The 23419-nt window shown below is 43.5% G+C and overlaps 1 protein-coding gene across 4 annotated transcripts in view; it reads left to right on the top strand.

Moving 5' to 3' along the window:
* Positions 1 to 287: 287 nt before the first annotated feature.
* NSMAF (neutral sphingomyelinase activation associated factor) overlaps positions 288 to 23419 on the top strand; it is a 77541-nt gene continuing 54409 nt past the window's right edge. The window contains exons 1-10 of one of the 4 annotated variants that reach the window (XM_056522007.1): positions 288 to 543; positions 14737 to 14826; positions 16240 to 16318; positions 16420 to 16472; positions 16570 to 16606; positions 17423 to 17473; positions 18749 to 18820; positions 19873 to 19920; positions 20769 to 20821; positions 22423 to 22552. In XM_056522007.1, coding sequence (XP_056377982.1) covers positions 494 to 543; positions 14737 to 14826; positions 16240 to 16318; positions 16420 to 16472; positions 16570 to 16606; positions 17423 to 17473; positions 18749 to 18820; positions 19873 to 19920; positions 20769 to 20821; positions 22423 to 22552 — 663 coding nt within the window. In that variant the 5' untranslated portion in view covers positions 288 to 493. Of the gene's footprint in view, positions 544 to 14736; positions 14827 to 16239; positions 16319 to 16419; positions 16473 to 16569; positions 16607 to 17422; positions 17474 to 18748; positions 18821 to 19872; positions 19921 to 20768; positions 20822 to 21910; positions 22172 to 22422; positions 22553 to 23419 lie in introns of those variants that run through there. The other 3 variants (XM_056522006.1, XM_056522005.1, XM_056522008.1) reach the window with 3 other exon arrangements.

The raw sequence follows: 23419 nt of genomic DNA, 5'->3' as shown, positions 1-23419 counted from the left end.
CTGATTGGTTGCTATAGGCAACTCAGCAACTTTTTCTTCTAGATAGGTTTTGATAAATCTCCCTCTGCGCAATGTGGATGGAAATATAAAAGATTTATGACTCGAAAAATGCAAAAAGGAAATTGTCAGTGCCCTTAAGGGGTTAAGCAAGAAGTTGGTGTTTCCTAGAAGGGAAGTGTCTGCTAATAAACACCTCCAGCCCCGGAGGACACAGAAGGGGGAGTAAAATGTCAGCGTATAACGCGTGGAGACTGTTCCGTAAACACCGGCATCTGCGCCGCCAGCCAATCACAAGACGCGTATCCGATGAGGAAGTAACGCGGCGACCAATCCTACGCTACCTGTTATTCACGAAGATGGGCGCTACGTAGACGGCGCTACGGGAACTTCCAGCCAATCAGGTGACCGTTCTCATCGCCCGGCTCCCCAGGCGAGTGAAGCGGTGACTGCAGCTGAGTGCCCGGGACTGACTGGCATCACACGCTGCCTGCCCATGGCTTCCTGGAGGAGAGCGGACTCCCTGCAGCATTCCTCTAAGGGGAGGTAGGTGACTGTCTGCAGACTGTGACATTGGGGGCAGTGATATCATGGATGTATTGTGGGCAGTGTTATCCTGTATGGAGGGGTGAGGCTGGTATCTGTGCCTGGTTTGGGCAGTGTTATCCTGTATGGAGGGGTAAGGCTGGTATCTGTGCCCGGTTTGGGCAGTCTTATCCTGTATGGAGGGGTAAGGCTGGTATCTGTGCCTGGTTTGGGCAGTCTTATCCTGTATGGAGGGGTAAGGCTGGTATCTGTGCCTGGTTTGGGCAGTGTTATCCTGTATGGAGGGGTAAGGCTGGTAGCTGTGCCTGGTTTGGGCAGTGTTATCCTGTATGGAGGGGTAAGGCTGGTATCTGTGCCTGGTTTGGGCAGTGTTATCCTGTATGGAGGGGTAAGGCTGGTATCTGTGCCTGGTTTGGGCAGTCTTATCCTGTGTGGAGGGGTAAGGCTGGTATCTGTGCCTGGTTTGGGCAGTCTTATCCTGTATGGAGGGGTAAGGCTGGTATCTGTGCCTGGTTTGGGCAGTCTTATCCTGTATGGAGGGGTAAGGCTGGTATCTGTGCCTGGTTTGGGCAGTCTTATCCTGTATGGAGGGGTAAGGCTGGTATCTGTGCCTGGTTTGGGCAGTGTTATCCTGTATGGAGGGGTAAGGCTGGTAGCTGTGCCTGGTTTGGGCAGTCTTATCCTGTATGGAGGGGTAAGGCTGGTATCTGTGCCTGGTTTGGGCAGTGTTATCCTGCATGGAGGGGTGAGGCTGGTATCTGTGCCTGGTTTGGGCAGTCTTATCCTGTATGGAGGGGTAAGGCTGGTATCTGTGCCTGGTTTGGGCAGTGTTATCCTGTATGGAGGGGTAAGGCTGGTATCTGTGCCCGGTTTGGGCAGTGTTATCCTGTATGGAGGGGTAAGGCTGGTATCTGTGCCTGGTTTGGGCAGTGTTATCCTGTATGGAGGGGTAAGGCTGGTATCTGTGCCTGGTTTGGGCAGTGTTATTCTGTATGGAGGGGTAAGGCTGGTATCTGTGCCCGGTTTGGGCAGTGTTATCCTGTATGGAGGGGTAAGGCTGGTATCTGTGCCTGGTTTGGGCAGTGTTATTCTGTATGGAGGGGTAAGGCTGGTATCTGTGCCTGGTTTGGGCAGTGTTATCCTGTATGGAGGGGTAAGGCTGGTATCTGTGCCCGGTTTGGGCAGTCTTATCCTGTATGGAGGGGTAAGGCTGGTATCTGTGCCTGGTTTGGGCAGTCTTATCCTGTATGGAGGGGTAAGGCTGGTATCTGTGCCTGGTTTGGGCAGTCTTATCCTGTATGGAGGGGTAAGGCTGGTATCTGTGCCTGGTTTGGGCAGTCTTATCCTGTATGGAGGGGTGAGGCTGGTATCTGTGCCTGGTTTGGGCAGTGTTATCCTGTATGGAGGGGTAAGGCTGGTATCTGTGCCTGGTTTGGGCAGTGTTATCCTGTATGGAGGGGTAAGGCTGGTATCTGTGCCTGGTTTGGGCAGTCTTATCCTGTATGGAGGGGTAAGGCTGGTATCTGTGCCTGGTTTGGGCAGTCTTATCCTGTATGGAGGGGTAAGGCTGGTATCTGTGCCTGGTTTGGGCAGTCTTATCCTGTATGGAGGGGTAAGGCTGGTATCTGTGCCTGGTTTGGGCAGTCTTATCCTGTATGGAGGGGTAAGGCTGGTATCTGTGCCTGGTTTGGGCAGTCTTATCCTGTATGGAGGGGTAAGGCTGGTATCTGTGCCTGGTTTGGGCAGTCTTATCCTGTATGGAGGGGTAAGGCTGGTATCTGTGCCTGGTTTGGGCAGTCTTATCCTGTATGGAGGGGTAAGGCTGGTATCTGTGCCTGGTTTGGGCAGTGTTATCCTGTATGGAGGGGTAAGGCTGGTATCTGTGCCTGGTTTGGGCAGTGTTATCCTGTATGGAGGGATAAGGCTGGTATCTGTGCCTGGTTTGGGCAGTCTTACCCTGTATGGAGGGGTAAGGCTGGTATCTGTGCCTGGTTTGGGCAAATAGCAAATATTGGGTTTGTGTCACTTTAGTCTTCCTGCCATATAAAGTAAAGAGAACCAACAGCTGTGGCAAAACTACAACTCTGGGCATGCTGGGACTTGTAGTTTTGAAGCAGCTGGAGGCACCCTGGATGGTAAACACCAATGTATTCATAGAGAGACCACTCATAGCAAAGGGGTCTGGTGGTTTATCGAATAGAGACCCCTGTTTTACATTACGAGGGTCCTCACTGTCAGGAAATCTTAAAGGGTTCGTATAGATTCTATCGTATGCCCAACAATACGCAAGTGTTTCCCGACCAGCGTGCCTCCAGCTGTTGCAAAACTACAATTACCACCATACCTCTGTCCAGTCATGATGGGAGTTGTAGTTTTGCAGCAGCTGGAGGCACCTTGGTTGAGAAACCCCATTGCGGACATAGAAAGTCACCGCCAGGCTGAGAGACCATTCATAGCAAAGGGGGGGTCTGGGGATTTATCGACTATAGAGACCCCTGTTTTGTATTAGGAGGGTCCTCGCTGTAGATCCTATCGTGTGCTTAACTACAATGTCAGTGTTTCCCAACCAGCGTCTCAAAACTGCAACTCCCAGCATGCCCGGACAGCCTTTGGTTGTCCGGGCATGCTGGGAGTTGTAGTTTTGCAGCAGTTGGGAAACTCCACGCTAGGCTACTAGTGGGTTGGTGTCCGCTAACTGGGAACCCTGACTTCAGAAAGATCCGTAAGTCACTTCCCTGCAGGATGGAAGTGCAGATGTTCTCACAGCAAAAGTCCCTTAAGGCGGTGTTTCCCTTAAGCGTGCCTCCAGCTGTTGATAAACCACAACTCCCAGCGTGCCCAGAAAGCCATAGTGACAAATACATGTATACAAAACATTTCCCGAGGCTCTCTGTACAACTACCCTGTTAAAGTGACAACTCTCGTAGCGTGGCGTCCCCTGCGGAACATCTAACTAGTGTCCAAGTAGCGCCAGAGTGGGACGGAACCCCTCAGGTTTGACAGCAGCGCTCTGAAGGGTTAATAGCCGGCCGCTGCACGTCGATTATTAGCGGCACCCCCCAGCTACTGAAATAAGCTGGGGGTCACCGGTTATGTAGCCTGATTCGTCATGTGTCGTGAAGGGGCTATATTTTGGTAGGTAGGAAAAGAAGAAATAAATAATAAAATAAAAGCAAACAACAATAAAGTAAATAAGACTTGTGATAAATCCTCCCAAGCATGTAAACTGGTCATACGTGCATGTACTTCCTATATGATGAAATATTTATTTATTTTGAGTGTCCTCATAGAAAATATTGACTTCCCTTTTGCTGTGCAGATTTTTATTTATTTATTTTTTGTTGCTGTCATTGTTTTGCAGGCAGGGTGTTACTCACTATATACAACTTTTGGTTGTTATAATCCAGGCGTAGTACTATTTATAAGGATGGGTTCACACTACGTTTTAAGCAATACGGGACCGTTTACGGCTGGGGGGAACGAAAACCGGGCGCTCCCATATCCCAGCCGTATGCGGCCCGTAAGTAATGCATTTCAATGATCCGACCGGAGTAAAACGCTGACTCCGGTTCACTAATTTTTGCCCCGTATATGGTTCTCTAACCGGACCTAAAACCGTGGTAGACCACAGTTTTAGGACCAGTGGAAAAACTGTATACGGGGCAAAAATGAGCCGACCGGAGTCAGCGTTTGACTCGGCTCATTGAAATGCATTACATACGGGCCGCGTACGGCTGGGATACGGGAGCGCCCGGTTTTCGTTCCCCCCCCCCCAGCCATATACGGTCCCGTATTGCTTAAAATGTAGTGTGAACCCAGCCTAATTTAGACCCAGATAAAAACAATGCACTACACAATGTGGCTGAGGTAGGTGATGTCCAGCTCCCTTCCCAAGCCTGCTGTGCTCGGACTGGTGTGGGCAGCGCCTGTGTACACGGGTGCAATTACAGAGAGATGTCCAGCACAGATGGATGCAGAACGGTGCTTTTATTGCAGTAAAACTTCACAACATGATAGACATGGACAGGTGACGCGTTTCGGCCCTGGCTTCGGGCCTTAGTCGGACTAAGGCCTCACGCCAGGGCCGAAATGTGTCACCTGTCCATGTCTGTCATGTTGTGAAGTTTTACTGCAATAAAAGCACCGTTCTGCATCCATCTGTGCTGGACATCTCTCTGTAATTGCATCCTACTATACAATGTGGTTGTATTATACTAATGCTGTCCTTTTGGGAACAGTTGTCACAGATTTTGTCATACTTGATGGAAAGAAGCATGTGCAATAGTATTTTTCCTGTCAAAATGTCACTTATCGGACCCCATAATAAGTCAGTGGGATTCATCTGGCGCCGATGGCATCTGTCTTTGGAGCACTGCAGTTTTAGTCACTTATCCCCTATCCGCAGGATAGGATACAAGTGTCTGATTGTGGGGGGGGTCCGACCGCAGGGACCTGGCATTGCCGTGGCTAATGCGCGTGTCGTCATCCTCACTGAGGTCGATGACACGCCCCCTTCATTCAGCTCTATGGGCGAGGCAGGGATGCACAAACGCTGCATCTCCACCTCTCCCATAGGTATACATGGCGGAGGTGTGTGGGCCACGGCGTCATGCTGCCACCGACACGCCTCCTGCACGGGAGAGCCATGGCAGAGCCTGGGCCTCGTACAGGAGATCGCAGGAGGTCCCATCGTTCAGACCCCCTACGATCAGACACTTATCCCCTATCCTGCAGATAAATGTCTAAGGCTGCAGATCTTCTTTAAAGGGGTATCCCCATCTCAAATAGTTAACCCGACTGCTGGGACCTGCACCAATCCTGAAAATGAAGGAAAAATGCACCCCAGAATGTGTGATGATCACTGTGCTGATGTTCACATATAGTAGGACACTTTATAGTAAGACCAATTACATGTTACTTACTGACAGACTTGGTGGTATGTTATTTTGTTTCCATGAAGCGATACAACTATAGCCCCAGTGTATGTACAGCAGCAGGGATTACTGGATCACTGGCCTCTCTGCCCCACACCTAGCGGCAATGTGTACAGTACTTTATGCATTGCCTCTCTTTCTCCAAATGTACTGTACACTTTGGGAGCAGCGATGCATACAGTGTTTGTTCTCTGCTCACTTACTGATATATTTGCTGGACCAGGTGTGGGATGACCCTGCCTGGTGAAAGTATTGAGTAAGCTGTGATGCATACAGTACCCTACACTTCACCTCTCGCTGCCGTCATGATAGGTCATGCTGCCCCGCTACTATTGTGCTACATCTCTAGAGTATTGTCTTCTATACACTGTGGAGGTTGTCTTATTAGGGCATGATGAGCTTTTTGAAGAGGGGTCTCACGCCCTGAACCAAATAGATGTAAAAACTCCACATTTCAGTGCAAGTGTTTATTTATTTTTTTATAAAAAGAAACATGGGTCAATCCACATGTAGCTAAGGCTACTTTCACACTGCTGTTGTAACCCACCCGTAATGGGTCCGCTAGGCATTTATTTTTATTAGCCTCTAAAGGGGTTATCCAGGAAAAAACGTTTATAGTTAAACAGATTTGCAATTACTTCTATTAAAAAATCTTAATCCTTTCAGTACTTATGAGCTGCTGAACTTGAGTTGTTCTTTTCTGTTTAAGTTCTCTCTGACACCTGTCTCAGAAACTGTCCAGAGTAGAAGCAAATCTCCATAGCAAAACTCTGAGATGTCAGCAGAGAGCACTGTTGACAGACAGAAAAGAACGACTCAACTTAGCAGCTGATAATTATTGCAAGGATTAAGACTTTCTGGAGCCAGTTAATATTTCAAGAATTTTTTTTTCCTGGAATACCCCTTTTTAAAGGCTGTTATCCGGATGGGTCACAACAGGCACCGCCGGATCCCTTTGATTATAATGGGGTCCGTTGTTTTAGAGGGGTATAGCGGCAGAAAATATGGTGCATGCACTTATTTTCCTCCCGCTATACTCCCGTCGTTTTCTAACTGCCGGTGTACTGCCGGGACATAACGGCACTGTGAAAGTAGCCTAAAGCTCTTTAGTCATCGACCTGTGCATGATGTGCTGGGAAGCAGAAATAAGGATCTTGTGCCCTGATAATGCACTGCCTGACCGCTCTGAATCTCTGTGCTGCTTCTTATGTGTGAAAGCAATGGGCATCTATATATGTAGCTCTACCATTGCTTGTCTCCTGCATTTTATTGTGTATAGAATGGAATGGAGGAGCTGTTTTGTTTCTTAGGCTGCATTCACACCACATTTTTGCAATACAGTTCCCGTATACGTTTTCAATGTGAAAATCGCATTGATCCGTATTGAAAACCGTGTGCATTGATTCTCCATTGAAAACCGTACGCCAAAAGATGCATCAGGTTGTGTCCGTTTTGCACCCTGTACGGTTTTGTCAGGTTTTTTCCCCCCCCGTACCAAAAACTGTAGCCTACCACGGTTTTTGGTCCGGGTGAAAAAAACTCTATTAAACCGTATACGTCATTTTCGTTTTTTTTTTTGTTTTTTTTAACTTGGGAGTCAATGGGAACCGTACAGAACTGTATGTGCATACGGTTCCATCCAGTTTTCACTATACCTTTTTTGACTTTGCACATTTTTTTTTTCTTGGAATTTCAATCAAACAAGTGAAACTTTATTCAAAATGGATTGAAAAGTTAAAAACCTATACGTCATTTTTCAAACCGTATACAGTTTTTAACTGTATACGGGTTGAAATTTGTGCACACGTTTTGATACAGTTTAGTCAGGTTTTGAGGAATCCGTTTTTCATAAAAAACCTGATACGAGAACTGTATTGCAAAAACATGGTGTGAATGCAGCCTTATACTTTGCCTTGTTTTCCATTTGAGCGAAGCTCCACTTTTGTGTCCTCCAAGGCCAGTGATTGTGGGAAGCTTAGGCTTGATCAGATCTGTACTGTCTTAGTACTATCTATAAAGTCCAAGAGATTCCTTTTAACATTACATTTGTTTCTTCCTCTGTGCGTTTGCTAATGGCAATGAACTTTGAGAAGTCAGACTAAATAGGCATTAAATTGCTATCTCCTGATCTAATCTGTCTTTGTTCCCAGTGGTAAGTGCAGTGTTTAGATCCCATCAGCCTCTCTGGTTCGGGTCCACAATTATTGCTGCCACAAAGGCGTACCATTTATATGTTGCTTTAATGCGACAGAACTTGTATAAAATAATATCAGTCTCTCAAGTCGCATGCATAAGGTCAGTCTTCTGTTCCAAAAATAAATTCCGGAAAATAATACATTCTCTTGGAATAGCGCAAAAATTAAAGAAATGCTAATAATCCCATTCATTTTTTTTTTTTATTCGTATATAGAATGCCAACATACTTTGCTGGACAGAGATTGTCCCCAATTATATTGGTCCCAGTCAAAATCAAAAATTTGTGTCAGTGTTTCCCAACCAGTGTTCCTCCAGCTGTTGCAAAACTATAACTCCCAGCATGCCTGGACAGCCTTCGGCTGTCCAGGCATGCTGGGAGTTGTAGTTTTGCAACAGCTGGAGGCACACTGGTTGAGAAATACTGATTTAGATGAACCTGTATGTTTTTGGGAAATCCAGGAGAGACCGTCACAAACGCAAGAAGAACATGTTGCTTTCAGGCAGATGTTGCACTTAGAATGGCAAGCAGGACCTTTGCAATGTAAGGCAACAGTGCTAACCACAGTGCCACCGTGCTGCCTACTGTGTATCGAAGGTATAGCAGCCTCCAGACTCCCTCCCCACAGATGAAGTCAGGGCTGAGTAGAGTCACATGTTTCTTTTAAAATGCCTGTCCCAATTGTTCCAAGAGAGTTAAAGGGGTATTTCAGGAAAAAAAAAAATATATATTTTTTTTATATCAACTGGCTCCAGAAAGTTAAACAGATTTGTAAATTACTTCTATTAAAAAATCTTAATCCTTTCAATAATTATTAGCTGCTGAAGTTGAGTTGTTGTTTTCTATCTGGCAACAGTGCTCTCTGCTGACGTCTTTGTCTCGGGAACTGCACAGAGTAGAAGAGGTTTGCTATGGGGATTTGCTTCTAAACTGGGCGGTTCCCAAGACACATGTCATCAGAGAGGACTTAGACAGAACAACTCAACTTCAGCAGCTCATAAGTACTGAAAGGATTAAGATTTTTTTTTAATAGAAGTAATTTACAAATCTGTTTAACTTTCTGGAGACAGTTGATATATACAAAAAAAAAGTTTTTTTTCCTGGATAAACCCTTCAAGCTCCCGCCAGTGCTATCGCCTTTCCATAAAGGATAATTGAACTTCCAGACATCCATATGTATGGGGAGGTCAGGAGAAATAGCTGTTTCTACCATAAAGTGTATGACCACCTGTAGTTATTTGTCTTCCATGCTAGAAATACAGTGGAGCTTCAGCCCAGCTATGGTTACCCCTCACATACCGGCTCGCTTGAGGCTGTGCCAATGCTGCTGTGATCGCAGGACATGGTTCACAAGAGTCCACGGTGTAATGTAGACTAGTGAAGAGCCCACCCATACAAGCTTACTGTGTATAAGGCTGCGTTCACATCTCGTTTTTGCAATACGGTTCCCATATCCGGTTTCAGTGAAAAAAACGTATTGAACCGTATTGCAAACCGTATGTATAGACCTTTCATAGAAAATCGTATGCCAACCATAGCATCCGGTCGTGTACGTTTTGCTTCATTTACGGTTTTATCAGTTTTTTTCCCGTACACAAAACCGTAGTCGTCTACGGTTTTATGTCCAGGTGAAAAACTAGGATACAACCCGTATGTGTTTTTTTTTTTAAATGGTGGTCTATGGGAACCGTACTGAACCGTATGTGCGTACGGTTCCATCCGGTTTGCACAATACGGTTTTGCAGTTTGCACATGTGCAGTGCACACCGAAAGTTCTTCCCACAAGAAGAACTTTATTTACTTAAGGAAAAACATAAAACCGTATCCGTTTTTTTCCCCAAAAAACGTATTAAACTGTTTGCAACCAGACATCTGTTTTCAAACCGAATACGGTTTAAAACCGTACAGAGGTCTATACGGTTGTACACGGTTGTATATGGTTCGGTCTGGTTTTGAGACATGTTTTTTTTACAAAAAACCTGATACGGGAACCGTATTGCAAAAATGAGATGTGAATGCCGCCTAAGTTGGTAGCAGTAAAGAGATTGAGTATTTGTGTTGGCTTGTCAAGTTGTGTTTTTGAAATTCTGATAAGTAGCAGAAGAGTAAGGAAGGTAGATATGGGTATAGAGAAGGGTATATGTGACTAAAGATTGTAAGGTGGATTGGAGTGGTTAAAGGGGTATTCCAGGAATATTTTTTATTTGACTATGCTACAGGGGCTGTAAAGTTAGTGTAGTTCATAATATAGTGTATGTACCTGTGTGTGATGGTTTTCTCACAATTCTTACAGCATACAAAATGACTGTTGTCTCAAATTTTTCCCAGGTTGCAATGCGGCCGAGACCTGACTCACTAGTCAGCTGATGACAGGGAGCCTCTCTGCTTCAATGGGCGGAGGGATCAATCTGCAACTAATGCAACAGCTGTAGGCACCCTGATTGAAAACCACAGGTCTTTTGAATGGATGCAGCTCATTTATGTTTCAATGGGTGGGGGGGCTGATGTGTGGGAGGGAGGAAAATGGAATTATGGGATTTGTAGTCAAAAAAAAGTAAAGTCAAACAGGAAATACCAGTTCACAAAAAGCTAGCCACAGTGTTATGGTAACTTCACAACATAGCCATTTAGCGCCAAGACAAGCGCAGATCCTTCCTAAACATGTCCATTACTGTCTGGCAGGTAAGTACTAAAATCACCTTATGGTGGATAACTCCTTTTTAAAGTAAAAAAAAAGTGTGGATGAAGTATGGGACGAAACAAGTGATTCAGTTCTGAAGATTAGTTTTAGGATTTGATTGCAATCTATGCTTAAAGGGGTACTCCGGTGGAAAAACTATTTTTTTCTTTTTTAAATCAACTGGTGCCAGAAAGTTAAACATATTTGTAAATTACTTCTATTAAAAAAATCTTAATCCTTCCTGTATTTATTAGCTGCTGAATACTACAGAGGAAATTCTTTTCTTTTTGGAATGCTCTCTGATGACTTCACCAACACACTGCTCTCTGCTGACGTTATTATAATAATAAGTCTTTATTTATTTATTGTTGTCCTTAGTGGGATTTGAACCCAAGGCCCCAGCACTGCAAGGCAGCAGTGCTAACCACTAAGCCACCATGCTTCCCTTAGCATACATCTGCTATGCACGGTTGCTAAAATGGACAGAGATGTCAGCAGAGAGCCCTGTGGTCGTGATGTCATCAGTTTTCCAAAAAGAAAGGAATTTCCTCTGTAGCATTCAGCAGCTAATAAGTACTAGAAGGATTAATATTTTGTAATAGAAGTAATTTACAAATATGTTTAACTTTCTGGCACCAGTTGATTAAAAAAAAAAAAAAAAAAATTGTTTTTCCACCGGAGTACCCCTTTAACATGCAACCTGGGGTAAGCCTGACCAAGAGCATTATTATAGGAACAAGAGGAGGTGGGCAGTAAAATGTACAATCTGTTGATTATAAGACTTCTGTTCAGGGGAAGCAGTCGTCTAGCCAGGATATGATAAGGAAAGGAAAAATTATGGTTGTTTTTTTTTTTTTTTTTAAGTCAAAGGCAGCAGGATAACCAAGCATAATTTTTTTTTTTTTTTTTTTCATTTTCTTACATTTACAGTCCACCATTTTCTTATCTTAAAAATTGATGCTATTTAACTTTAGAAACTGTCACCACCATATTGTATGTTTACACCATTACTACTATTGCTTGCTGTGAACAATTACATCTCATCTTTTTTATACAGTTTAAAGGAGATCTGCAGCCATTGAACACTTATAACCGAAATAAGGGTCTGATCGCGGGGGTCCGAACACTGGGACCCCCACAATCTCCTGTTCGGGGCCCCCGGCTCTGTATCCATGTATCTGTATGGGAAATGTTTATGCATCCCTGCCTCTCCCATAGAACTATATGGAGGGGGCGTGTTGTGGACCTTCCGGGTCCCCTTATGGGAGATGGCGGGGGTGCCCAGCGGTCGGACCCCTCATGATCAGACACTTATCCCCTACCCTGCAGGGGGAAAAGTGTTCTATGGCTGCAGTACTCCTTTAATTAAAGAATTTTCACAGTAAGGAAGTGCTCAAATATTGCAGATACTTTGTGATACCGCTGCAGTTTAACCCCTTAAGGACGCAGGACGTAAATGTACGTCCTGGTGCGGGGGTACTTAACGCACCAGGACGTACATTTACGTCCTGTGCATAACCGCGGGCATCGGAGCGATGCTCGTGTCATGCGCGGCTGATCCCGGCTGCTGATCGCAGCCAGGGACCCGCCGGCAATGGCCGACGCCCGCGATCTCGCGGGCGTCCACCATTAACCCCTCAGGTGCCGGGATCAATACAGATCCCGGCATCTGCGGCAGTGCGTGATTTGAATGAATGATCGGATCGCCCGCAGCGCTGCTGCAGGGATCCGATCATTCTGAACGCCGCACGGAGGTCCCCTCACCTGCCTCCGTCCGGCTCCCGGCGTCTCCTGCTCTGGTCTGAGATCGAGCAGACCAGAGCAGGAGATGACCGATAACACTGATCTGTTCTACATAGAACAGATCAGTATTAGCAATCATGGTATTGCTATGAATAGTCCCCTATGGGGACTATTCAAGTGTTAAAAAAAAATGTAGAAAAATCCCCTCCCCCAATAAAAAGTAAAACGTCCATTTTTTCCTATTTTACCCCCAAAAAGCGTAAAAAATAAATTTTATAGACATATTTGGTATCGCCGCGTGCGTAAATGTCCGAACTATTAAAATAAAATGTTAATGATCCCGTACGGTGAACGGCGTGAACGAAAAAAAAAAAGTCCAAAATTGCTACTTTTTTTAATACATTTTATTAAAAAAAATTATAAAAAATGTATTAAAAGATTTTTATATGCAAATGTGGTATCAAAAAAAAGTACAGATCATGGCGCAAAAAAATGAGCCCCCATACCGCCGCTTATACGAAAAAATAAAAAAATTAGAGGTCATCAAAATAAAGGGATTATAAACGTACTAATTTGGTTAAAAAGTTTGGGATTTTTTTTAAGCACAACAATAATAGAAAAGTATGTAATCATGGGTATCATTTTAATCGTATTGACCCTCAGAATAAAGAACACATGTCATTTTTACCATAAATTGTACGGCGTGAAAACGAAACCTTCCAAAATTAGCAAAATTGCGTTTTTCTTTTTAATTTCCCCACAAAAATAGTGTTTTTTGGTTGCGCCATACATTTTATGATATAATGAGTTATGTCATTACAAAGGACAACTGGTCGTGCAAAAAACAAGCCCTCATACTAGTCTGTGGATGAAAATATAAGAGTTATGATTTTTAGAAGGCGAGGAGGAAAAAATGAAAACGTAAAAATTAAATTGTCTGAGTCCTTAAGGCCAAAATGGGCTGAGTCCTTAAGGGGTTAAAGGGTACCTCTCATCAAAAAAACTTGATATATTATAGATTAATGTATGCAGAATAACTTTACAATTGCATGTTATTAAAAAATATGCTTCTTTCTATTTAATTTTCCACTTTGAAGAAATGACCACTAGGGGTCTCCCTACCAGTCCTGGCAGCAAGCATTTCAGACTCATGCTGAAGTCCTAAACACTACGAGCTGCCAGTCTGCTTTGTTCACAAAGGAGAACACTCAGAGCTGCCAGCCTGCTTTGTTCACAGCCTGTTTGGCTGTGAACAAAGCAGGCTGGCAGCTCTGAGTGTTTAGGACTCGAGCATGAGTCAGAAATGCTTGCTGACCGGACTGATTGGGAAAAATACAATAGAAAGAAGCATATTTTTCATTAACATGCTATTGGAAAGTTATTCAACATTCATTAATCTAAAATATATCAAAAGTTTATTTGATGAGAGGTACCCTTTAACAGCAATTTTCTGAAATGAAAAAAAAAAAAATCACAAGAGTGCCTCAATGCACCTGAAAAGCGGCGTGCGTAGCGACGTGATGGCGGCGACAGAGAGCGCGGTTGCCGGGGAAGCAGAGGCCTTGCCGGAGCGTCGGGGACGTGGCGACAGCGATGGATGGCGACATCCCGGGTATCGGTGACGAGTGGTGACGGTCCGGAGCGGTGGGGACAGGTGAGTACAACTTCCTCTAACAGTGGTCTACAACCTGCGGACCTCCAGATGTTGCAAAACTACAACACCCAGCCATGCTGGGTGTTGTAGTTTTGCAACATCTGGAGGTCCCCAGGTTGTAGACCACTGTCCTATACTTTACATTGCACGGATCCCTCAACATACGATGGTTTCTACAAACAATGGTTTGTTTGGAACGGATTACCATCGTATGTTGAGGAACCGCTGTACTGGAAAAAACGGGATACTGGGGTGAAGGTCCTGATCACATAGTGAACTGTATGTCTGAATAGAATGTAATGCTACAAGAATAGATCACCACTGTACATGTATAGTGTACACATGAATAGTAAGAATTTAAATACCAGCAAAGGGTTAAATGTATAAAGTGCCACAGTGCAAACAGCATATTATTTTAAGGCTAAGACCGCTCCCATAGTTAAACATATACAGAGGACTGAGGCTAGAGAGACAGAGTAGAGCACATTAGTGCAAGTAAGAGAAACCACTTTGAGAGAGATGTAGCAGCAGACACATACAGTGAAAACAGGACTCACCCCAGCTCCACACCACCCCCCCGACGCGTTTCACCGGGAGAGGCTTTATCCAGGAGTCTTGTGCTGGAGCCTACGTTGGGGAAAGGGATTTTATAGGTTCATTTTGCATTTCGGATGGCAACATGATCCACCAAGTTTATCTCAAGATTAGCATTTTTAATAATAGTGGCACTTTTGAACAATATTCCTTGACAGCAGTGATTTTTATTGGTACAGGTTGTTGTGGTTACACTAAGGGTACATTCACACGTACAAGAAATGCTGCATATTTTTGATTAAGTTAACGGGTAACAAAATCAGTTGCAATGCGTGAACGTACGTACCTTACATTATATTCTCACACTGTAACAAGTTACATTTAATGAAAAAAAATAATTATAAAGACCTCTTTGTAGTTTGTGTATTCATACCATTTATCTTTCTTCTTGTAGATTTTCTTTGTTACTTTTGGATTTGGAGGAATACTTTTTTGAACAGCATATAGCACAATATATCTCAAGAGCAGGTGATGCAACAGAGAGGTAAGGCTGGGTTACTTGGCATTATTTGATTCGATTAGCTCAAAAGGTCTGAACAAATGATTCCAGATATAAATGTTGAATTGCTGGAAAACTTTGCATGCACATATGTAAATGATGACGGTGGATGACGATTAGACACTGGGTCTTGCCATAAAATGGTTAAAGGGGTACTCTGGTGGAAAACAATTTTATTCCTATTAACTGGCTCTAGAAAGTTAAGCAGATTTGTAAATGACTTCTATTAAAAAATCTTAACCCTTTCAGTACTTATCAGCTGCTGTATACTACAGAGGAAGTTGAGCTGTTCTTTTTCGGTCAGACCACAGTGCTCTCTGCTGACACCTCTGTCCATGTCAGGAACTGTCCAGATTAGGAGCCAATCCCGATAGCAAACCTATCCTGCTCTGGACAGTTCTTGACATGGACAAAGGTGTCAGCAGAGAGCACTGTGGTCAGACTGAAAAGAACAACTTAACTTCCTGTGGAGCATACAGCAGCTGATAAGTACTGGAATGGTTAAGATTTTTTATAGATAATGGTTAAATCTGTTTAACTTTCTGGCACCAGTTGAGTTGAAAACATTTTTTTCCACCACATTACCCATGGTAGGGTCACACGTAGTGTATATGCTGCATATTTTCTGCAGCTGATTTTGTTACCTATTGACTTCAGTGGGTAGGAAAATATGCAGCATATACACTACATGTGACCCTACCCTTAATAGTAATTCCACGTTGGCATCTAAAAAGACTCTCGTAGGCAACCATTAGGTACCTCACATCTTGGTGAGAGATCGTTGACTGTTAAAGAGTACCTGTCATCAACAAAAACTTTTAATATGTTGTTCATAATCATTAATGAAGAGATATTGTAATATAACTTCATTAAAAAAATATAAATATTTATACCAGTTTTATACTTTTGGCCACTAGGGGTCTCTCTTCTATGCCTGGTCTGCAGGCAGCTTCCTATGCTTTTCATAGTAAGTGTACAGCTTTTAGGACTAATGCTGAAAGGGCACTGGTCCTTCCACAAGAAGTTCAGTACTCCCAGCCTGGAGCAGCACTGTGAGCTACAAGCCTGCACATGCCTCTCATATAACAGCCAGTTTTATTCACCATCCAGACACAAGTGGCACCTTCATTACACACCCATGTCTCTGCCCACCGTCGCATTTTCTTGCTGTGGTGTAATAAATGAGATACCTGGACTGCTACGGACAAGACCTGTATCATGTTTAGTGACAAATCCAGGTTCTATTTGGGATCAGACTGTTTGGGTATGGAGGCCTCATGTGAAGCACTTCAGTCCTGCCTTTGCTGTGGAGCAATACACTGCCACAACTGGAGGTATGATGACAGGATCCTAATTATTTAGTCATTGGCCTATACCTGTTTATATATTTTTATTTAGAAGCATAAGTGGATCCCTGAAAATATGCTCAAAGTCCCTTATATTTGAACCTGATAAAATTGAAGAACCCATACTTAAGGTAAGACTATATAGCTAATCTCTGTATCAATAATTCAATATCAATGATGTAAATGAAATTCTAATGTGCCATATGCTTACTGTTTTGGCTGGATGTTACAGATCGCATTGAGGGATTGCTCAAAAATTGAAGTGGAAGATGATCTCTTCAGGAAGTATGAACTTGTTGCATAAGCTTTTACTCATAATATCATTTTAATTTTGTCTGTAAATGGAATGTGACCTCTTTGACTCATTTTCTTTCTTTTCTAGCAGCTTGCACAAGCGATTTTCTGTTGTTTGTAATCAGGTAATACCCTCCGCCCACCATGTATCAATGAATTAAAGGAAAACTGTCATCAAGTTCACCCACAATAAACCCAATGCACTGGGTTATAGTGTGGGTGAACAGGAGTCCCTACATGGGTCACTTACTTTAGGTTTTCTTGCCGCTGAGTTGTCATCCGCTAGAGTACCATAATTTTGGCCTTCAATTGCGCTCTGAAGGTGGGTCCCCCGCTGGTAGCCTTGCTTTGGGTCCCAGAGGAATGGGCCTTAGCCCACCCCCCTTGTTCGCATATTAATTTCCCCTCTAAGCGCAGCGCTCTGTCTGCAGTGTGCTTGCGCTGAATTTATTACCCAGCTCCCACGTCCTGATGACGTGAGAGCTGTGCGTCGGGAGTGCGCTCTGTGCAGTGTACGGGGGGGGGGGGCAGTTGGGTGCTGGGTACTAACTATACAGTGTTATGGCCCTATGGGGCAATTATCAGTTTAATAGGGCAAGCTCAGCTAATCGGGTCGTTTTGACCTTTCAAAAAGAAAAAAAAACCTAGCTCGTTGGCCAAACATTCCCCTGTGTAATAGGTTACTTGTGCCCCACGAGTGATGGTAGCAAAGGGCCACAAAAACAATGCCAATTTTGTAAGTGAGCATTGGGCCTTCTACATTGTCTGATCAGTGCTGACTGATCCAGAGAGAAATAACATCAGGATAATAAGAGAGATTCTAGAATTGTTATTTTATAGTGAATGTAAGTATCTACTAAATGCATGTCATGTGATGTCCCAGGCAGTTACATAGAAGTGTTCTGCTTCATACATGTTTGCGTTTGTTTGTGTTACTTTAGGTTTATCTCATCAAAGAACAAAACATTGTTGCTCCATATAAACTTCAGCGTGTAAGTAGCTTGTTTTTCTTGTCTCCGTTCGACACAAGATGTTTACACCAGTATAGTGTGGATTTTAGAGGCAGATTGTGTGGTTGCTTTTTATTGTGTTGCAGCAAATTCACACTGTGTCAACATAGCCTTAGAAGACAAACACTTCTGCATTTTTTTACAGCTTGTTTTCTAATAAGGTAACATTAGATAATGCCAAGGTCCATGTTGTCCCTCTTTTTCCAGCTTTAAAAGCCAGCCAAAATCATTGTTTTTTTTTTTTAGGCATTTCAGGAAAATAAGGTTCTTTGGCACTTGGCAGTTCTCAATTGGCAATACAAGTAAAGACCCCCTCACAGTTAGCTTGTGTTCGTTTTCCCTGCACTGTTATTGGCCTGGACCAGCCCGTTTTTAATATTTCCAGAGAATCAATGAATCTGTTCTTTTAGATAGTTGACTTGGAAGTAGGTGTCCAGAAAACACATTCTCTTATACCTTATTTACAGATTGTGTAGTAATAGAATGGGGTTCTCTGCTGAGAACCCTCACCTCTTAGAGGGACCTGTCTTGTATTACACAAACAACCCATTGATGTGAATGGACTCTGTTTTATGCTTAATTTCTCTTGTGGTTGGGCTATACTCTCTTTCAGAAAACACTCCCCGTCTGTCTCCAGGTTGGGTGTGGTTCTGCAGCTCAGTTCCATTGAAGTGAATGGAGCCAAGGTGCAAAACCACACCCAACCAGGAGATAAACGTGGAGCTGTTTTTGAAAGAAATTAGCTGTGTTTTTCTAACCCTTTTAATAGCACTTTTCTCCACAGATTAAGGATTGTTCAAACCGGAGAACTCTTTTAAGACAGCTCATCGTCCATACATGGCTGCCTGTGGAGGAGCATGTGATGATAGATATCATTGTACCTCTCCCTAGCAGTACACTGTGCTCAAGCAAGGAGGCACGATGACTTGTATTGTCACATGCTCCTCCAGGTAGCCATGTATGAGCATTAAGCCGTCCAGCTGCATTCAGGGATCGGGGAATTGATGAGTAAGGGGCTCCAGAATAGGCTCAGAGTATGTGTAAGTAATACATTGTACTCACAGGTGTTTTAGGTGACATTATTTGCCATACTTTAAAAAGTTATTATCGACAGTAAGACAGAGCTGGATTAAGAAGTTGCATTAATCTTCAGTGGCAACCTTTATTCTGTTCATGCAAAGTAGCTCCAATGTTTACTATAGAATGAGACAGAACTACTCGGCTGAGTTTTAAGAATGTAGATATTTTTTCTTTCAGGGTGGAGGCCATTTTTTCTTTCAGCTGGAGAATTCTAGAAAAGTGGATGATGTAGTACAGACCATTTTACAGGTACAATACATATTTCTGACAACAAGATGGTTGGTAGTCTTTATGCTTGGCTTTGTGATGGAAGAACTGGTAGTTGTCAATGTGTGGTGCTAGTATGACTTTAGACCTCTTTGATACATGGGGTTAAAGAACAATTTTTAAAGATTAGAAAGAAAAGACTGTGGTATGTGTGTAACTGTATCTGAACCGTTATTTTTTTAGTCTTTAGTTATAACCTATGCTTACATGTTTATGATTTATGTACCACAATCCATGTGTACAAAAAAGAAAGTTGCAACAGCACTCTTGGTCAAAAAATGGAGGCTCTTAGCACACTTTTTGATCAAAATGTGTCCCCCCATCCACCACGCGGAGGTGGCCTCATATCGGATGGGACCCTAACATGATAATTCACCTCTGCTGTGCATATAGCCTCTGACTGTGTGACATGTTGGATCAGCCATTGACTAAACCACCTCCAGTCTGAGAGGGGTGGGGTGCACGGCTAAATAGGGTGCCACACCCCCCAACTTACAAAGTAAAAACAAAAGGAAAAATAGCCAGCACAACAACCTAATACACAGGTGCCCGCTGCTGTGGCAAATACAAAATGTACAAAAAAGAAAGTTGCAACAGCACTCTTGGTCAAAAAATGGAGGCTCTTAGCGCACTTTTTGATCAAAATGTGTCGTCGTCCCCCCCATCCACCACGCGTCCATGTGTAAGCAGGCAATATATTTTCAATACTTCCATGTACTATATTTTGGAAAGAAATTAGTTTTCATGGTAATCGATGGTTTCATATTTAAATGACAGACAATTCTGGCTCTATTTATCTTCGAAATCAGCAGATAAAATTCAACATACTTGATGGGAATATAAAAGTCTTTCCATACAAATTATATGGCAAATAGGATTTGCTATCAACAAACTAAAATGTGAGACTGGAAATGTTCCCTTCCAGTTTACAACTGTAACTGAGGCAATACTATTAAACAATCCTATATCATTCAGGTGATGTCATATCTAAGTCTGCATTTTATATGACTGAGCATTATTCTGTATTCTTACAGCTTCAAAGAGCTTCTCGACTAGAAAAACTTGGAGACCAGACAGCGATGGTACGTCTTTAACAGTACTGATCGGCTAAGCCAAGTAAAGTTGTTTTTAAGATATACAGGGGTCCCTCAAGTTACAATATTAATTGGTTCCGGGACGACCATTGTATGTTGAAACCATTGTATGTTGAGACCAGAACTCTATGGAAACCTGGTAATTGGTTCTAAAGGCACCAAAATGTCTTCCAAAAATAGGAAAAAGGGAAGATTAAAGCAAAATAAGTAGATAACTAATAGAGATAAAGCAAGTTCTTACATATAAAAGTAATAAAGATCTGCTGGGAGCTGTCAATCGCTGTCTATGTCAGTGTTTGCCAAGCAGGGAGCCTCCACCTGTTGCAAAACTACAACTCCCAGCATGCCCGGACAGCCAAAGGCTGTCCGGGCATGCTGGGAGTTGTAGTTTTGCAACAGCTGAGGGCACCCTGCTTGGGAAACATTGGTCTATGTAGAGGAAACGGGGCTTCTTCAGGGTCCTGTACAGTACACGCAATGTCCTAAAAAAGTAACATGGAGTTGCCCTCACCTGGTGTCCAAAGGAGCAGCTAACCCTGGAACAGGTAAAGAGTACAGAACATGTAGTACCTCCCTGTACTGTAGGGGGCGCTACCAGACACCAGTCGGTGCATACACTTCAGTAATACAGGTGGTTTACTGGTAAATTGCCCATTCTGATTGGTCAGATCTTCCAGCCATTGACGCGTTTCACAGATCTGGACTGTCTGTAACATTGTATGTTGAGTCTGGTTTCAACTTACAATGGTCCAGAAAAGACTATTGTATGTTGAGGCCATTGTAAGTTGAGGGATCACTGTATCGTATATAACCTGTTATTTCTTTGCTGTTATCAGATAACTGCTATTCTGCAGTCACGGTTGGCAAGGGCATCCTTTGACAAAAACAGGTTAGTCAAAGTATTACAGACCTGTATAGAGAAGAAGCTGAAGAGTTGGTCAAGTAAGATAACCTTGATTTTATCAGAATTTTAGTCTTAGAAAACATACGTACATGGAAGTTCATTTTATAAGAAAAATATTTGTATTTCCTTTTTTTTTGTACAAGGAATCCAATGTAATATCCTGTGCATTCATGTTTGTTAGCAACCCTTTAAAGGAGTTGTTTCACTAAAGGAACCCATACAATTGGATTGCTGTCGCTAAAAATTTGATGGCAACCTCTCCTGATCCCTTTCGAGTGTTCATGTGTTCTGACTAGAGAGAGGCAATTGAAATCCAACATACCAGATCCTTCCCTTTCTGACCTCATCTGTCAGGGGAGTGTGGGGAGACATTCATACACATTAGACTGGTGGTCGGCCACACTGAAAATAATAGATTTTGGAGTCTGTGTTTAAGGGTCTTTACGGACACCATCTTTAGATGCAAATCACCACATCAACAAGCAGCGAATTTAGCCAGGGGAAGTAGCTGTTGCCAATACGTGCACTCTCCTGTTTGTAGTGAACCCTTTGCTTTGTATTATAGAGAGGGTATTCTAAGCAGATACTCCCCATGACTTTAGAGGGTATCTCTTGTTTCATTAATGTTTCCATAAAGCAGCAGTAAAATCCTTAAAGGAAAACTGCCAGCTTGCTCCCCCCGCACTAACCATCAGTACTGGCTGGTAGTGCAGGGGACGCAGATCAGTTTGATGCCTACCGTGCCCGGATCCGCCCCGCCGTTCGGACGAAATCTTTGTTTTTCTGTATATGCTAATTAGGTGCAAACTGGCACAGGCGGGGTAACTGGCACTCTGACATCAGCGCCGCTAGTCCGCAACGCTGCCCAACTCATCAATATTCCTCCCCTCCCTTTTCTCCCCGCTCTGTAATGAAGAGGGAGAGGCGGAGGGAGGAGAGGAATATTGATGAGCTGGGCGGTGTTGCGGACTAGCGGCCCTGATGTCAGAGTGCCAGTTACCCCGCCTGTGCCAGTTAGCACCTAATTAGCATATGCAGAAAAACGAAGATTTCGGACGAAAGGTGGGGTGGATCTGGGCACTGTAGGCATCAAACTGATCAGCGTCCCCACACTACCAGCCAGTAAAGCTAGTTAGTGCGGGGGAGGAGCAAGCTGACAGTCTTCCTTTTAAAAATAAACTTTTGTAATATGTCTTCCCATAGAAAAATGCATATTTCTTTGCTCCTCAGACTCCCCTGCTCCATGCACTGATCACTCACTCTCAGGTCACTTGTAAAATCAGTATTTAGTGAAACAAGGATGAGAGAGCTGTAACTGCGTGCATGCTTTCTCTGGTAAGCCCCACTGTTTCTACTGTAGACTTCTGCCAGTTATTAGTATAGAATTGGCTAGTTGTTACCATTGTCAGCCATGTTAGCTCTCATGGGACTTGTTTACCCTGAAATCCTCCCCCTTTTCCTTAGATATATCAGAGATTTTTCTTAGTTATCACACGTTCTGTCTACTATAGTACAAAAAATCTCGAATAATGTATGATCAGCATCTTAAGGTACATTTTGTGATGCTTTGCTTAAATCTGTCACAGCTTTCAGAGTGTGTGTGAAATATCAAACATGGAATGTGAAGCCGAGATGATAACTCCGCTGGTCTCCAACCCCGGCCATGTGTGCATCACAGATAAATACCTCTATTTCCAGCCTTTGAATGGATACCCAGTAAGAAAACACCTTGCTATCTTTATCTGTAGCTCTACTGTTGTGTTACAGTAAATGGATTTTTTAATGTTATCCTTTGTATATAAAACATAATGCAAGCAGCTACATGACAGCCTCCAAAGCCTTTGTAGCCAACTTTAAAGGGGTTATCCGGCCAAAGAGCAGCAACCGCATTCTATGCGGGGTTGCGTCTCCAGTCTTGGAAAGCTCTTAGTTTCTGGGACTGGGGACTTGATTTAACGCCACGCCTCCTCATGACATCACACCACTCCTCCTCGTGACATGACGCCTCCTCGTGACATCATGCCTCCTCTTGACATGCGAGGGGGCGTGGGGTTACATCACATCCCCAGTCCCGGAAACAAAGCTTTCAGAGACTGCTGGCCCCCCGCGATCAGACATCTTATCCCCTATCCTTTGGATAGGGGATAAGATGTCTTTGGCCGGGTAACCCCTTTAATAACCACTTTTATTCACCATAAGGTAATATTAGTACGTACCTGGCAGACAGTAATGGACATGCTTAGGAAGGATCTGCACTTGTCTTGGGGCTAAATGGCTATGTTGTGAGATTACCATAATATTGTGGCTAGCTTTTTGTGGACTGGTATTTTCTGTTTGAGTTTTTCTTTTTTTCCTACAAATCCCATAATTCCATTTTCCTTCCTCCCACACATCAGCCACCCCACCCATTGAAACATAAATGAGCTGCATCCATTTAAAAGACATGTGGTTTACAATCAGGGTGCCTACAGCTGTTGCATTAGTTACAAATTGATCTCTCTCCCACCAAGTGATCCCTCCACCCATTGAAGCAGACCGACTCCCTGTCATCAGCTGACTAGTGAGTCAGGTCTCGGCCGCATT

The sequence above is a fragment of the Hyla sarda genome, chromosome 5 (assembly GCF_029499605.1).
Source record: "Hyla sarda isolate aHylSar1 chromosome 5, aHylSar1.hap1, whole genome shotgun sequence".
Classification (NCBI taxonomy): Eukaryota; Metazoa; Chordata; class Amphibia; order Anura; family Hylidae; genus Hyla; species Hyla sarda.
This window is presented reverse-complemented; position numbering and strand designations above follow the sequence as displayed.